Genomic DNA, 18,662 nt, shown 5'->3' with positions numbered 1-18,662 from the left:
GACTACATCAAAATAAAAGTCTTCTACACAGCAAAGGAAAAAATCAACAAAACTAAAAGGCAACTTATGGAATGGGAGAATATATTTGCAGATGACATACCTGATAAAGGGTTAGTGTCCAAAATATATAGAGAACTTATAAAACTCAACACGCAAAAAAGGAATAATCCAATTAAAATATGGGGAAGATAAAGCTAGAGTAGTAGGACTCAAAGAGCCTTAAAAAACATACAGAGAAGTTTGCATTCTTGGGCAATTCCATGAAGAAATAAAAATGGCTAATATAATTTTTAAAGACTTCCTTTACTGGTAGTCAAAGAAATGGAAATTAAGTGGATAATATTTTAACTTATTCAATTACCAAATAATTTTTAATCATAATATTCTCTGCAGCCACGGGTATGGAGAGAAAGTTTCTTACACTCTGCTGGTAATAGTGATATTTCTGAAAAGCGATTTGGCAATATAAATACAAACTTCCTCAAATCCCTTACTCCCTTTAATTTACTTCTCAGATGTTATTTAAGGAAATAATTAGAACTACATTAAAAAATAATATGAAAACACGTTCCTCATCATAACAATATAAAACGTTATCAAACTAGGTACCAAAATAAAAACATAACTAAATACATGACTCTTTCCATATGATGAAATATTATGCAAGTATTAAAAAGAACATTTACAAGGAATTTTGGAATTTTAATGACATAGGTTATAAATATATATTTATATATAATCTGTATATTTGTGTCCATGAATGTCTGTAGACAGAACTGACTACATAATTTGCAGAGCCTAGTATAAAATGGAAATGCAAGATCTCTTGTTCAGAAATTTTAATTCCAAGATAGCAGTAGTAGAGCCTTAAACCAAATGTAGGGCCCTTCTGAACACGAGTTCTGTGTGAGTACACAGGTCCCACGCCCTTGAAACTAGCCATCCCTACAAAAAAAATACTGAAAGAAAATATTCCAAAACATTATTAATGATTACCTTTTGGTTTGGGAATTACTGATGATTTTTTTTTTTACTGATTATTTTTATTTCATGTCTTTTATAAATTTTCACAATAAATATATATCACTTTTTAAAAAATAAAATATGGGCAGGAGACATGAACAGATATTTTTCCAAAGAAGACATACAGATGGCCAATAGACTTATGAAAACATGCTCAACATCACTTATCAGGGAAATGCAAATCAAAACTACAATATAACATCACCTCATACCTGTCAGAATGGCCAAAATCAGAAACAAGTGTTAGAGAGGATGTGGAGCAAAAGGAGCCCTCTTGCACTATCGCTGGAAATGAAAACTGGTGCAGCCACTGTAAAAAACAGTATGGAGTTTCCTCAAGAAGTTAAAAACAGAACTACCCTATGATCCAGTAATACTAGGTATTTGCTAGGCAAATACTAGGTAAATACTAGGTATTTACCCAAAGAATACAAATATACTAATCCAAAGGGATACATGCACCCCCATGTTTACAGCAGCATTATCTGCAATAGCCAAACTATGGAAGCAGCCCAGTGTTCATTGACTGATCAGTGGATAAAGAAGAGGTGGTATATTTTATACACGATGGAATATTACTCAGCCATCAGAAAGGAGGAATACCCAAATTTTGCATCAACATGGATGGGACTGGAGGAGATTATTCTAAGTGAAATAAGTCAAGCAGAGAAAGTCAATTATCATATGGTTTCACTTACTTGTGGAGCATAAGGAATAGCATGGAGGACATTAGGAGAAGGAAGGGAGAAATAAAGTGGGAGGAATCAAAGGAGGAGATGAACCATAAGACTATGGACTCTAGGAAACAAACTGAGGATTTTAGAGTGGAGGAGGCAGGGGGATAGTTTAGCCTGGTGATGGGTATTGAGGAGGGCATGTATTGTATGGAGCATTGGGTGTTATATGCAAACAGTGAATTATGGAACAGTATATCAAAAACTAATGATGTACTGTATGGTGACTAACATAACATAATAAAAAAAAAATAAAAGCCATAAGATAGGTGTAAAACAAATAGCATGGAGGACAAGGGGAGTTAGAGAGGAGAAGGGAGTTGAGGGAAATTGGAAGGGGAGGTGAACTATGAGAGACTATGGACTCTGAAAAACAATCTGAGGGTTTTGAAGGGGCGGCGGGGTGGGAGGTTGGGGGAACCAGGTGGTGGGTATTGGAGAGGGCATGGATTGCATGGAGCACTGGGTGTGGTGCAAAAACAATGAATACTGTTATGCTGAAAATAAATTTAAAAAATTTAAAAATAAATAAATAAATAAATAAATAAAAATTTAAACTATAAACAAAAATAATTTCAGTATAGTTGACACACAATGTTACATTAATATCCAGTGTACAATGTAGTAACTTGTTAAGTTTATATATTATACTATGTTCACTGTAAATGTAGCTACTATCTGTCACCATATAACACTATTAGAATATTACTGACTGTATTTCCTATGCCATGCCTCTTATTCCCATGACTTACTCATTCCATGACTGGAAGACTGTATCTCCCACTCCATTCATTTTCCCATCCCTTCATCGCCCTGCCCACTGGTAACCATTAGGTTGTTCTCTGTGTTTTTAGGTCTGTTTCTGCTTTTTGTTTATTTATTCCTTTTTAAAAAATATTTTATATATGACCAAGAGCATATGGTATTAGTCTTTTTCAGTCTGACTTATTTCACTTAGTATTATATCCTCTAGGTCCATCCATATTGTTGCAAATGGCACTATAACATCCTTTATTATGGCTGCATAATATCCATTGTATTGTCTCTCTTCAGAAAGAAAAACAAAGCTGAAAAACTGAAAAACAAAGCCTCACAGTTCTGGGTTTCTGGGTTCTGGGTTTCAAGATGTTCTACAAAGCTGTAGTAATCAAAACAGTGCAGTACTGGCACAAAAACATACACATACATCAATGGAACAGAGTAGAGGACCCACAGATAAACCCACAGTTATATGGTCCATTAATCTATGACAAGGGAGACTAGAATATACAATGTGGGAAACACAGTCTCTCTAATAATTTCTTTTTTTTTTTTAAAGATTTTATTTATTTATTTATTTGACACACAGAGAGAGAGAGAGACAGAGACAGAGATCACAAGCAGGAAGAGAGGCAGGCAGAGGCAGAAAGGGGGGAAGCAGGCTCCCCACTGAGCAGAGAGCCGGATGTGGGGATCGATCCCAGGACACTGAGATCATGACCTGAGCCGAAGGCAGCGGCTTAACCCACTCAGCCACCCAGGTGCCCCCTCTCTAATAATTTCTTAATCTGTAAAATAATATAAAATTTATCCATCCCATAGGTTTTTTTTTTTCCTGTGAAGAATAAAAAATCTAAATAAGTACACCAAGTATTTTAGTACATTTTTTGTACAGTATGGTTCTCTAGTACCATAGAGTTAGGGTATCACTTAGCTAAGTGATTAATGAGTGGTAAATATTGATATTATCTGATACTGGCATCCCGAAATCTCCATAAGCACCCTGAGTTCTCTTTAGTCAGCTAGGTTATTTCCCTTGATTTTCTTCTCTCTTTGTTCCAGGTGTTGTTTCATATGTTGGTGAAGACATGGAAGGGTTAAATCATCTTCACTACCTATTTTACCTGAATTCCAATTATCGTTCCTGTGTGGGGACTTTGATTGCCCCTCAGTGGGTATTGACAGCGGCACACTGCTTCTTACCGTAAGTGATGGGGATCTGTCCGCTCTGTTCTAAGGCTCCAAGGCTCCCCAAATACACATGTATGTGTTAGTGTGTATACATGTTGGTGTGTACCTTCAACTGTACCTCTTGGTATATAACTCTAGAGTATATAATTAGGAGTGGAATTGCTGGGTAATAGAGGATGCAAATGTTTACTTTTGTACATCTTCCAGCAATTTATAAGCATTTCCCACATTAGGTATTGTCAGACGTTTTTCTCTTTTGCTGATTGTGTCAAATTTCTTGTTATGCTTTTAATTTTTAAATCTTTATTAGTAGTGATGATTAGCATAATTTTTTCTCCTTTTTCCTCTTCATCCTCTTCCTTCTGCTAATAGTGTTTCTTCAGGGAAATTCTCTTTCATGTTTTATGAACATTTCGTGAATTTAAAAAAAATACTTTGTAAGACTTCTATAAAGCTCTAGTTATTACTCTTTTGTCAATTACGTATGTTGAAAATACATTCTTCCAGTTCATGGTACCATCTTCTCTTTATGGTGTATTTTGATAAATAAGAGCTCTTAACTTGTGTATAATTCAATTTAACACTTAAATTATCATCTTTATTTCTGATTAATTGGGTTTGTGCCTAGTTGAAATTAACTTTATGATTCAAGATCAGAAAGATATTTCTTCATTTCTGGAGTCTTTAAAGGTTTGATTTCATATTTAAATATTTTTATCATTTAGACTTGATGTTTGTGAATGATGTGAAGTAGGGATCCAGTTTCATTTTTTTAAATTATAGTAAGCTAAACATCCAAATATCATTTATCTAATGGTTCCTTTTTTCTCCAGTGACTGCAACACCACTTTTGTCATCTGTGAAAGTTCTTCTATCTGTACATGTTTTTGGACTCTCTATACTGCTCCATTGGTTTATTTATTATAGACCAATACTACAATGCCCTAATAATTATGACTTTCTCATAATTTGTGATGTCTGATAGGGTAGGCCAGCCATGTTTTTCTTTATCAGGAACACTTAGGTATTTTTAAAAATAAATTTTAAAATCAATTTGTTAAGTTCTATGAAAAACTCTGTTGGGATTTATTTGGAATCACTTTGACTCTTGAATCAGTTGGGAAGAATTAATATTTTTCTGATAATGATTATTCATAGCCATGGATCTGGTGTATCTCTTTACTTATTTTGGTTTCCCTTTGATGAATTTCAAGAGTTTTATCTACATACATATCTTGTACATATCTTATTAAAAAATTTATTCTTGTGGGGAGGAGTCAAGATGGCGGAGAAGTAGCAGCTGAGACTACTTCAGGTGGCGGGAGATCAGCTAGATAGCTTATCTAAAGATTGCAAACACCTACAAATCCAACGGGAGATCGAAGAGAAGAAGAACAGCAATTCTAGAAACAGGAAATCAACCACTTTCTGAAAGGTAGGACTGGCGGAGAAGTGAATCCAAAGCGACGGGAAGATAGACCGCGGGGGGAGGGGCCGGCTCCCGGCAAGCGGCGGAGCAACGGAGCACAAAATCAGGACTTTTAAAAGTCTGTTCCGCTGAGGGACATCGCTCCAGAGGCTTAACTGGGGTGAAGCCCACGCGGGGTCAGCGTGGCCCCAGGTCCCGCAGGGTCACAGAAGAATCGGGGGTGTCTGAGTGTCGCAGAGCTTACAGGTGTTAGAACGGGGAAGCCGGCTACAGAGACAGAGCCGAGGAGTGAGCTCTAAGCTCGGGTTTACCTTGAACCGCTCGCAGGCTCGGTCAGCTCGGAGCGCGGCCGGAGGCCAGGGTGATGGGAGCAATTGGGCGCTGTTCTCTGAGGGCGCACTGAGGAGTGGGGCCCCAAACTCTCGGCTCCTCCGGCCCGGAGACTGGGCGGCCGCCATCTTCATTCCCGTCCTCTGGACTCTACGGAAAGCGCTCAGGGAACAAAAGCTCCCGAAAGCAAACCCTAGCGGATTACTCAGCCCGGCCCCTGGTAAAGAAGGTGCAACTCCGCCTGGGGCAAAGACACTTGAGAATCACTACAACAGGCCCCTCCCCCAGAAGATCCACAAGAAACCCAGCCAGGACCAAGTTCACCTACCAAGGAGTGCAGTTTCAATACCAAGGAGAGCAGCGGAATTCCAGAGGAGGAGAAAGCAAAGCACGGAACTCATGGCTTTCTCCCCATGATTCTTTAGCCTTGCAGTTAATTTAATTTTTTTTTCTTTTTCAATTTTTTTTTCTCTTCTTCTCCTATTTTTTTTTAACTTTTACCCTTTTCTTTTTTAACGTTTTTTAACTAGTTTATCTAATATATATATTTTTTCCATTTTATATTTTTTCATTATTGGTTTTCTTTTTTTATTTGTTTCTTTTTTCTTTTTTCTTTATTTTTTCTTTTCTTTTTTTCTTTCTGAACCTCTTTATATCCCCTCCCCCCCCTCACCATTTGGGATCTAGTCTGATTTGGCTAAAGCATATTTTCCTGGGGTTGTTGCCATGCTTTTAGTATTTTACTTGTTCCTTCATATACTCTTATCTGGACAAAATGACAAGGCGGAAAAATTCACCACAATAAAAAGAACAAGAGGCAGTACCAAAGGCTAGGGACCTAATCAATACAGACATTGGCAATATGTCAGATCTAGAGTTCAGAATGACGATTCTCAAGGTTCTAGCCGGGCTCGAAAAAGGCATGGAAGATATTAGAGAAACCCTCTCGGGAGATATAAAAGCCCTTTCTGGAGAAATAAAAGAACTAAAATCTAATCAAGTTGAAATCAAAAAAGCTATTAATGAGGTACAATCAAAAATGGAGGCTCTCACTGCTAGGATAAATGAGGCAGGAGAAAGAATTAGCGATATAGAAGACCAAATGACAGAGAATAAAGAAGCTGAGCAAAAGAGGGACAAACAGCTACTGGACCACGAGGGCAGAATTCGAGAGATAAGTGACACCATAAGATGAAACAACATTAGAATAATTGGGATTCCAGAAGAAGAAGAAAGAGAGAGGGGAGCAGAAGGTATATTGGAGAGAATTATTGGAGAGAATTTCCCCAATATGGCAAAGGGAACAAGCATCAAAATCCAGGAGGTTCAGAGAACCCCACTCAAAATCAATAAGAATAGGTCCACACCCCGTCACCTAATAGTCAAATTTACAAGTCTTAGTGACAAAGAGAAAATCCTGAAAGCAGCCCGGGAGAAGAAGTCTGTAACATACAATGGTAAAAATATTAGATTGGCAGCAGACTTATCCACAGAGACCTGGCAGGCCAGAAAGAGCTGGCATGATATATTCAGAGTACTAAATGAGAAAAACATGCAGCCAAGAATACTATATCCAGCTAGGCTATCATTGAAAATAGAAGGAGAGATTAAAAGCTTCCAGGACAAACAAAAACTGAAAGAATTTGCAAACACCAAACCAGCTCTACAAGAAATATTGAAAGGGGTCCTCTAAGCAAAGAGAGACCCTAAAACTAGTAGATCAGAAAGGAACAGAAACAATATACAGTAACAGTCACCTTACAGGCAATACAATGGCACTAAATTCATATCTCTCAATAGTTACCCTGAATGTTAATGGGCTAAATGCCCCAATCAAAAGACACAGGGTATCAGAATGGATAAAAAAACAAAACCCATCTATATGTTGCCTACAAGAAACTCATTTTAAACCCGAAGACACTTTCAGATTTAAAGTGAGGGGGTGGAAAAGAATTTACCATGCTAATGGACATCAGAAGAAAGCAGGAGTGGCAATCCTCATATCAGATCAATTAGATTTTAAGCCAAAGACTATAATAAGAGATGAGGAAGGACACTATATCATACTCAAAGGATCTGTCCAACAAGAAGATCTAACAATTTTAAATATCTATGCCCCTAACGTGGGAGAAGCCAACTATATAAACCAATTAATAACAGAATCAAAGAAACACATCAACAATAATACAATAATAGTAGGTGACTTTAACACTCCCCTCACTGAAATAGACAGATCATCCAAGCAAAAGATCAACAAGGAAATAAAGGCCTTAAATGACACACTGGACCAGATGGATATCACAGATATATTCAGAACATTTCATCCCAAAGCAACAGAATACACATTCTTCTCTAGTGCCCATGGAACATTCTCCAGAATAGATCACATCCTCGGTTCTAAATCAGGTCTCAACTGGTATCAAAAGATTGGGATCATTCCCTGCATATTTTCAGACCACAATGCTCTGAAGCTAGAACTCAATCACAAGAGGAAATTTGGAAAGAACCCAAATACATGGAGACTAAACAGCATCCTTCTAAAGAATGAATGGGTCAACCAGGAAATTAAAGAAGAATTGAAAAAATTCATGGTAACAAATGATAATGAAAATACAACGGTTCAAAATCTGTGGGACACAACAAAGGCAGTCCTGAGAGGAAAATATATAGCGGTACAAGCCTTTCTCAAGAAACAAGAAAGGTCTCAGGTACACAACCTAACCGTACACCTAAAGGAGCTGGAGAAAGAACAAGAAAGAAACCCTAAACCCAGCAGGAGAAGAGAAATCATAAAGATCAGAGCAGAAATCAATGAAATAGAAACCAAAAAAACAATAGAACAAATCAACGAAACTAGGAGCTGGTTCTTTGAAAGAATTAATAAGATTGATAAACCCCTGGCCAGACTTATCAAAAAGAAAAGAGAAAGGACCCAAATAAATAAAATCATGAATGAAAGAGGAGAGATCACAACTAACACCAAAGAAATACAGACAATTATAAGAACATATTATGAGCAACTCTATGCCAACAAATTTGACAATCTGGAAGAAATGGATGCATTCCTAGAGACATATAAGCTACCACAACTGAACCAGGAAGAAATAGAAAGCCTGAACAGACCCATAACCAGTAAGGAGATTGAAACAGTCATCAAAAATCTCCAAACAAACAAAAGCCCAGGGCCAGACGGCTTCCCGGGGGAATTCTACCAAACATTTAAAGAAGAACTAATTCCTATTCTCCTGAGACTGTTCCAAAAAATAGAAATGGAAGGAAAACTTCCAAACTCATTTTATGAGGCCAGCCTCACCTTGATCCCCAAACCAGACAAGGATCCCATCAAAAAAGAGAACTACAGACCAATATCCTTGATGAACACAGATGCAAAAATTCTCACCAAAATACTAGCCAATAGGATTCAACAGTACATTAAAAGGATTATTCATCACGACCAAGTGGGATTTATTCCAGGCTGCAAATCAATCAATGTGATACAACATATTAATAAAAGAAAGAACAAGAACCATATGATACTCTCCATGGATGCTGAAAAAGCATTTGACAAAGTACAGCATCCCTTCCTGATCAAAACTCTTCAAAGTGTAGGGATAGAGGGCACATACCTCAATGTTATCAAAGCCATCTATGAAAAACCCATCGCAAATATCATTCTCAATGGAGAAAAACTGAAAGCATTTCCGCTAAGGTCAGGAACATGGCAGGGATGTCCGTTATCACCACTGCTATTCAACATAGTACTAGAAGTCTTAGCCTCAGCAATCAGACAACAAAAAGAAATTAAAGGCATCCAAATCGGCAAAGAAGAAGTCAAACTATCACTCTTCGCAGATGATATGATACTCTATGTGGAAAACCCAAAAGACTCCACTCCAAAACTGCTAGAACTTGTACAGGAATTCAGTAAAGTGTCAGGATATAAAATCAATGCACAGAAATCAGTCGCATTTCTCTACACCAACAACAAGACAGAAGAAAGAGAAATTAAGGAGTCCATCCCATTTACAATTGCACCCAAAACTATAAGATACCTGGGAATAAACCTAACCAAAGAGACTAAGAATCTATACACAGAAAACTATAAAGTACTCATGAAAGAAATTGAGGAAGACACAAAGAAATGGAAAAATGTTCCATGCTCCTGGATTGGAAGAATAAATATTGTGAAAATGTCTATGCTACCTAAAGCAATCTACACATTTAATGCAATTCCTATCAAAGTACCATCCATTTTTTTTCAAAGAAATGGAACAAAGAATCCTACAATTTATATGGAACCAGAAAAGACCGTGAATAGCCAACGGAATATTGAAAAAGAAAGCCAAAGTTGGTGGCATCACAATTCCAGACTTCAAGCTCTACTACAAAGCTGTCATCATCAAGACAGCATGGTACTGGCACAAAAACACACACATAGATCAATGGAACAGAATAGAGAGCCCAGAAATAGACCCTCAACTCTATGGTCAACTAATCTTCGACAAAGCAGGAAAGAATGTCCAATGGAAAAAAGACAGCCTCTTCAATAAATGGTGTTGGGAAAATTGGACAGCCACATGCAGAAAAATGAAATTGGATCATTTCCTTACACCACACACGAAAATAGACTCAAAATGGATGAAGGAGCTCAGTGTGAGAAAGGAATCTATCAAAATCCTTGAGGAGAACACAGTCAGCAACCTCTTCGACCTCAGCCGCAGCAACATCTTCCTAGGAACATCACCAAAGGCAAGGGAAGCAAGGGCAAAAATGAACTATTGGGATTTCATCAAGATCAAAAGCTTTTGCACAGCAAAGGAAACAGTTAACAAAACCAAAAGACGACTGACAGAATGGGAGAAGATATTTGCAAACGACATATCAGATAAAGGGCTAGTGTCCAAAATCTATAAAGAGCTTATCAAACTCAACACCCAAAGAACAAATAATCCAATCAAGAAATGGGCAGAAGACATGAACAGACATTTCTGCAAAGAAGACATCCAGATGGCCAACAGACACATGAAAAAGTGCTCCATATCACTCGGCATAAGGGAAATACAAGTCAAAACCACAATGGTATACCACCTCACACCAGTCAGAATGGCTAAAATTAACAAGTCAGGAAATGACAGATGCTGGCGAGGATGCGGAGAAAGGGGAACCCTCCTACACTGTTGGTGGGAATGCAAGCTGGAGCAACCACTCTGGAAAACAGCATGGAGGTTCCTCAAAATGTTGAAAATAGAACTACCCTATGACCCAGCAATTGCACTGCTGGGTATTTACCCTAAAGATACAAACGTAGTGATCCGAAGGGGCACATGCACCCGAATGTTTATAGCAGCAATGTCTACAATAGCCAAACTATGGAAAGAACCTAGATGTCCATCAACAGACGAATGGATAAAGAAGATGTGGTATATATACACAATGGAATACTATGCAGCCATCAAAAGAAATGAAATCTTGCCATTTGCGACGACGTGGATGGAACTAGAGGGTATCATGCTTAGTGAAATAAGTCAATCGGAGAAAGACAACTATCATATGATCTCCCTGATATGAGGGAGAGGAGATGCAACATGGGGGTTAAGGGGGTAGGAGAAGAGTAAATGAAGCAAGATGGGATTGGGAGGGAGATAAACCATAAGTGACTCTTAATCTCACAAAACAAACTGAGGGTTGCTGGGGGGAGGGGGCTTGGGAGGGGGGGATGGGGTTATTATGGACATTGGGGAGGGTATGTGCTATGGTGAGTGCTGTGAAGTGTGTAAACCTGGCGATTTACAGACCTGTACCCCTGGGGGAAAAAATATATTATGTGTTTATTAAAAAAAAAATTATTCTTAAAGTACCTTATGTTTTTCTATTATATTTTTAATTGATGTACTTTCAGAAAATCATATTTTCTGTCTATTAGTAATGATGGAAATGCAGTTGTTATAATAAACTTGTATCATAAATTTATCTAATGGCATGTTCTCTTGTTATATTCTCTTACCATTTCTAGTAATTTATGCATATGTTCCTGTGTATTTTCCACTAACCATCTTTGAAAAGGGCCATTTTCATTATTATTTTAATTCTAAATAATTTTTATAAATTTCCACATGATTAAACCTTTCATTCCTAAGTTTAGAATTTGGTTGGGTAAATTTTGGAGGATAACTTTCCATATTAAAAGAAAATCTTTGAGTCATAGTTTGTTTTGTGGTCAGAGAATGTGATCTATGTGATACTGATTCTTTGATGAGAATTGAGACTTGCTTTTTGGACCAGTATAAAGTCAATTTTTATAACTCCTCATGTGTTTGAAAGAATGTACATGCTGTAATTTTAGGATAGAAGTTTCTATGTATATCAAACTTTAATTGTGTAGTTCAAGTCTTTGTTATCCTTATTATTTTTTTTGCTTAATATGAATAATTTAGAGATTTGCATTGAAATATTCTTCTGTATTTCGATTGATCAAAATAGTCCTATACATTTATTACTTTTTGTTTTTTAAAAATGTTTTTTAGACTATTTTATTAAGTATATGTAAGTTCAGGTACATTTATAAATGTAGGTGCTTTGTGCATTCCTAATAAAGTTATTACTATATATCATTACTTTCTCTCATATAGTTAATATTTTGGTTTTATAGCCCATTTTTCAGATATTAATATGCCAATCCTGTTTTTTTTTTTTTTTTTGGTTGGTTGGTATTGTCCTGCTATATCATTTTATATCTTTTCTACCTTTCTGTATCTTTTTGATTTAAATATATCTATTAATTTACATATAGTAAGATTAAAAAAATACAATTTACAATCTGTCTTTTAACTGGTGAGTTTAAGCTATTGTGTTTATATTGATTATTACTATACTCAGTCTTGTTTCTACCTATTTTGAATTCCTACTCTTTTTATATTTCTCTAAAAATGCTTTTGCTCTATTATTTGATTAATATTTTAGATACCTTTTAATTCTTCTTTCATTTTTGTTGTGAAGTATACACACTTTCTATTCTTTTAGCCATTGCTTTATAATTTTTTAAAAATATTTATTTATTTATTTATTTGACAGACAGAGATCACAAGTAGGCAGAGAGGCAGGCAGAGAGAGAGGAGGAAGCAGGCTCCCTGCTGAGCAGAGAGCCTGATGTGGGGCTCGATCCCAGGACCCTGAGATCATGACCTGAGCCAAAGGCAGAGGCTTAACCCACTGAGCCACCCAGGCGCCCCTGCTTTATAAATTTTAATATGGAGATTTAATGTAACAGAGTCTAAAGTTACATAATATTCAAATGCCCTTTTTTGATTTCAAGTTTTTATTTTAATTCCTAGTTAGTTAATATTTATGGTAAAATTGGTGTCAGATGTAGAGTTTCGTGATTCATCAGTTAAATATAGCACTCAGTGCTCATCACAAGTGCCCTCCTTAATATCCAAAGCCCATTTAGCCCATTCCCTGCCCAACAACTTCCATCAAACCTCAGTTTGTTCTCTATAGTTAGGGGTCTCTAATGGTTTGCTTCCCTATCTCTTTTTACTCCCCTTCCCCATGTTCATCTGTTTTGTTTCTTAAATTCCACATATGAGTGAAATCATATGGTATTTATGTATTTATTTTTCTCTGACTTGTTTCGCTTAGCATAATACTGTCTAGCTCTGTCTATTTTGTTGCAAATGGCAAGATTTCATCTTTTTTGATGGCTGAGTAATATTCCATTGTATATATGTACACCACCTCTTCTTTATCTATTCATCAGTCAATGGATACTTGGGCTGCTTCCACAGTTTGGCTATTACAGATAATGAACGTCGGGGTGCATATATCCCTTTGAATTATATATTTGTATCCTTTGGCCAAATCCCTAGTCATAAATTGCTGGATCATATGTTAGTTCTGTTTTTAATTTTTTGAGGAACATCCATACTGTTTTTAGAGGGGCTGCACCAGTTTGAATTCCCACCAACGGTGTATGAGGGCTCCCCTTTCTTTGCATCCTGCCAACATCTGTTGTTTCCTGTGTTGTTAATTATAGCCGTTCTGACAGGTGTGAGGTGTTATCTCATCATGGTATTGATTTGCATTTCTTTTTTATTTTAATTTTTTTTCAGTGTTCCAAGAGTCATTGTTTATGCGCCATACCCTGTGCTCCATGCAATAAGTGCCCTCCATAATACCCACCACCAGGCTCACCTATCCCTCCACCCCCTTCCCTTCCAAAACCCTCAATTTGTTGCTCAGAATCCATAGTCTCCCATGCTTCATCTCCCCCTCTGATTTCCCCCAATTCACCTTTCCTTTCCTTCTCCTAACATCCTCCATGTTATTCCTTATGCTCCACAAGTAAGTGAAACAATATGATAATTGATTTTCTCTGCTTGACTTATTTCACTCAGCATAATCTCCTCCAGACCCATCCATGTTGATACAAAATTGGGTATTCATTCTTTCTGATGCAGGTGTAATATTCCATTATATATATGGACCACATCTTCTTTATCCATTTGTCTGTTGAAGGGCATCTTGGCTCTTTCCACAGTTGGGCAATTGTGGCCATTGTGGCTATGAACATTGAGGTACATATGGCCCTTCTTTTCACTACATCTGTATCTTTGGGGTAAATACCCAGTAGTGCAATTGCAGGGTCATAGGGAAGCTCTATTTTTAGTTTCTTAAGGAATCTCCACACTGTTTTCCAAAGGGTCTGCACCAACTTGCATTCTTCCCACCAATTGTATGAGTGTTCCCCTTTCTCCACAGCCTCTCCAACACTTGTTGTTTCTCATCTTGTTAATTTTGGCCATTCTAACTGGCATAAGTTGGTATCTCAATGTGGTTTTGATTTGAATTTCCCTGATGGCTAATGATGATGAACATTTTTTTCATGTGTCTGTTAGCCATTTGTACGTCTTCTTTGGAGAAGTGTCTGTTCATGTCTTCTGCCCATTTTTAGATGTGATTATCTGTTTTCTGGAGTGTTGAGATCAGGAACATGACAAGGATGCCCACTCTTGCCACTGTTGTCCAACATAGTACTAGAAGTCCTAGCAACAGCAATCAGACAACAAAGAGAAATAAAAGGCATCCAAATTGGCAGAGAAGAAGTCAAACCCAAAAGATTCCACCCCCAAACTACTAGAACTCATACAGCAATTCAGTAATGTGGCAAGATACAAAACCAATGTACAGAAATCAGTTGTGTTCTTATACACTAACTATGAAAATATAGAAAGGGAAATTAGAGAGTCGATTCCATTTACTATAGCACCAAGAACCATAAGTTACCTGGGAATAAACCTAACCAAAGGGGTAAAGGATCTGTACTCAAGGAACTACAGAACACTCATGAAAGAAATTGAAGAAGACTCAGAAAGATGGAAAAGCATTCCATGTTCATGGATCGGAAGAATAAACATTGTTAAAATATCTATACTGCCCAGAACAATCTTCACTTTCAATGCCATCCCAATCAAAATTCCACTGGCATTTTTTGAAGTGCTGGAACAAACAATCCTAAATTTGTATGGAACCAGAAGGGACCCTGAATTGCTAAGGAACTGTTGAAAAAGAAAAACAAAGCTGGAGGCATCATGTTCCCTGATTTATTACAAAGCTGTGATCACCAAGACAGCATGGTACTGGCACAAAAACAGACACATAGGCCAGTGGAACAGAGTAGAGATCCAGATATGGACCCACAGCTCTATGGTCAAATAATCTTTGACAAAACAGGAAAAAATATCCAGTGGAAAAAAGACAGTCTCTTCAATAAATGGTGCTGGGAAAATTGGACAGCTATATGTAGAAGAATGAAACTTGACCATTCTCTTACACCATACACAAAGATAAACTTGAAATGGATAAAAGACCTCAACGTGAGGCAGGAATTCATCAGAATCATAGAGGAGAGCATAGGCAGTAACCTCTTCGATATCGGCCACAGCAACTTCTCTCAAGCTATGTCTCCAAAGGCAAAGAAAACAAAAGTGAAAATGAATTTTTGAGACTTCATCAAGATCAAAACCTTCTGTACAGCAAAGGAAACAGTCAACAAAACAAAGAGGCAACCCATGGAATGGGAGAAGATTTTCACAAATGACACTACAGACAAAGGGTTTATTTGCATTTCTCTGATGCTGACGGATGTTGAGCATCTTCTCATGTGTCTGTTAGCCATCTGGATGTCTTATTTGGAAAAATGTCTATTCATATCTTTTGTCCATTTTTTAGCTGGATTCTTTATTTTTTGGGTGTTGAGTTTGATAAGTTCTTTATAGATTTTGGATACTAGCCCTTTATCAGATATATGATTTACAAATGTCTTCTCCTATTTTGTAGGTTGCTGTTCAGTTTAATTGATTGTTTCCTTTGCTGTGCAAATGCTTTTTATCTTGAGGAAGTCCCAATAGTTAATTTTTAATTTTGTTTCTTTTGCCTCTGGCAGTGTGTCTAGCAAGAAGTTGCTGTGGCTGAGCTCAAATACATTGTGGCCTGTGTCTCCTCTGGGGTTTTGGTGGTTTCCTGCCTCACATGTAGGTCTTTCATGTATTTTGAATTTATTTTTGTGTTTGGTATAAGAAAGTGGTCCAGTTTCATTCTTCTGCATGTGGCTGTCCAGTTACCCTAATACAGTTTATTGTAGTGACTGTCTTTTTTCCATTGGATATTCTTTCCCTTTTTTATGTCAAAGATTAGTTGACCATATAGTTGTGGGTCCATTTTTGGCTTTTCTATTCTGTTCCATTGACCTGCGCATCTGTTTTTGCACCAGTATCATACTAGCTTGATGACAACAGCTTTGTAATAAAGCTGGATGCCTCTAGCTTTGCTTTTGTTTTTAAAGACTGCTCTGCCTATTTAGGGTCTTTTATGGTTCTATACAAATTTTAGGATTGTTTGTTCTAGCTCTGTGAAAAATGGTGATAATTTGATAAGATTTGCATTAAATGTGTAGATTGCTTTGGATAATACAGATATTTTACCAATATTTGTTCTTCTAATCCTTAAGCATGGAATGTCTTTCTATTTCTTTGTGTTCTCTTCAGTTTCTTTCATAAGTGTTTTCTAGTTTTCAGAGTACAGATCTTTTACCTCTTTGGTTAAGTTTATTGTTAGGTATCTTATGGTTAAATGGGACCAATTATTTGATTTCTCTTTCTACTACTTCATTATTTGTGTATAGAAAAGCAACAGATTTCTGTGTGGTGATTTTATAGCCTGTGACTTTGCTGAACTCATGTATCAGTTTTGTTTTTTTTTTAAAGATTTTATTTATTTATTTGACAGACAGAGATCACAAGTAGGCAGAGGCAGGCAGAGAGAGAGGAAGGGAAGCAGGCTCTTTGCTGAGCAGAGAGCCTGATGCGGGGCTCAATCGCAGGACCCTGGGACCATGACCTGAGCTGAAGGCAGAGGCTTTAACCCACTGAGCCACCCAGACGCCCCTCATGTATCAGTTCTAGTAATATTTTGGTTGAGTCTTTCGGGTGTTCTATGCAGAGTATCATGTCGTCCATGAATAGTGAAAGTTTGACTTCTTCCTTGCCAGTTTGGATGCCTTTTATTTATTTTTGTTGTGTGATTGTTGTGGTTGGTACTTCCAGTAATAGGTTAGATAACAGTGATGAGAGTGGTCATTTCTGGCTTGTTTCTGACTGTAGAGGAAACGCTCTTAGTTTTTCCCCTCACTGAGGATGATATTAGCTGTGGTTCTTTCATATATGGCCTTATGATGTTGAGGAATGTTCCTTCTATCCCTGCTTTCTTGAGCATATTTATCAGGATTAGATGCTGTATTTTGTCAAATGCTTTTTCTGCATCTCTTGAGAGGATCATATGGTTTTTATCCATTCTTTTATTAATGTGGTGTATCACATTGATTGATTTGGGAATCTTGAACCACCCCTGCAGCCCAGGAATAAATCCTACTTGATTGTGGTGAATAATTCTCTTAATGTACTGTTGGATTAGATTTGCTAGTATGTTGAGAATTTTTGCATTCACATTCATCAGGGGTATTGGCCTACAATTCTCCTTTTTAGTGGGGTTTTTGTCTAGTTTTGGAATCAAAGTAATGCTGACTTTGTAGAATGAATTTGGAAGTTTTAAATAGATATTTTTATTTATTAGCTTTATTTTTATTTATTTTAGAAAGAAAGAGCACGTGAGTGTGGTGGGGGGGCAGAAGAAGAGAGAGAATCTCAAGAGGACTCTGCATTGAACACAGAGACTGATGTGGGGCTCAGTCTCAAGACCTTGTGATCATAACTTCAGCCAAAATCAAGAGTCACTTGTTTTGGGGGAAATCAGAGGGGGAGACAAACCATGAGAGACTGTGGGCTCAGAGAAACAAACTGAGGGTTTTGGAAGGGAGGGGGGTGGGAGGATGGGTAAGCCTGGTGGTGGGTATTAAGGAGGGCACATACTGCATGGAGCACTGGCTGTGGTGCCTAGACAATGAATCTTGGAACACTGAAAAAAATAAAAATATTAAAGAAAAAAAGAGTCAGTTGCTTAACTGACTGAGCCACCCAGGCATCATGGTATTAACTCTTCTTTAAATGTCTGGTAGAAGTCCCATGGGAAGCTATCTGTCCCTGGACTTTTGTTTTTTTGGGAGATTTTTGATTACTGATTCAATTTCTTTGATGGTTATAGGTTTGTTCAAATTTTCTATTTCTTCTTGTTTCAGTTTTGGTAGTTTGTATGTTTCTAGGAATTTATCCATTTCTTCCAGATTGCCCAGTTCATTGGCATATACTTTTTCATAGTATTCTCTTATAATTGCTTGTATTTCTGTGGTGTTGGTTGTGATCTCTCCTCTCATTCATGGTTTTATTTATTTGAGTCCTTTCTCTTTTCTTTTTGATAAGTTTGGTTGGGGTTTATTAATTTTATTAATTCTTTAAAAGAACCAGCGCTTAGTTTTGTTGATTTGGTCTACTGTCTTGTTTCTATATTATTTCTGCTCTAGTCTTTATTATTTCCCTTCTTCTACTGACTTTAGGCTTTACTTGGTGTTCCTTTTCTAGCTCCTTTAGGTGTAAGGTTTGGTTCTCATAGGCATTCTTAGTTATATTCTATCCATATCTCTCAGAGGGAACCACTATTCTCTTGTTCTTCTACCACGGTTCAGTTTTGCATACTATAGAGTTATCTTAAGCTGAAATTCACTCGCTCTAACTTGCCTGAATCATCTA

The 18,662-nt window shown here is 37.1% G+C and overlaps 1 protein-coding gene across 2 annotated transcripts in view; it reads left to right on the top strand.

The window, feature by feature from the left end:
* LOC116873527 (probable inactive serine protease 58) overlaps nt 1–18,662 on the top strand; it is a 35,532-nt gene that overhangs the window by 12,736 nt on the left and 4,134 nt on the right. For both annotated transcript variants that reach the window (XM_032867356.1, XM_032867347.1), the window contains exon 2: nt 3,579–3,720. In XM_032867356.1, the coding sequence (XP_032723247.1) occupies nt 3,605–3,720 (116 nt within the window). In that variant the 5' untranslated portion in view covers nt 3,579–3,604. The remainder of the gene's footprint in view (nt 1–3,578; nt 3,721–18,662) is intronic.

Source organism: Lontra canadensis, unplaced genomic scaffold (genome assembly GCF_010015895.1).
Source record: "Lontra canadensis isolate GAN:19392208 unplaced genomic scaffold, GSC_riverotter_1.0 scaffold2, whole genome shotgun sequence".
NCBI lineage: Eukaryota > Metazoa > Chordata > Mammalia > Carnivora > Mustelidae > Lontra > Lontra canadensis.
Note: the sequence above shows the minus strand (reverse complement) of the source record. Positions and strands in the feature narration are given on the sequence as shown.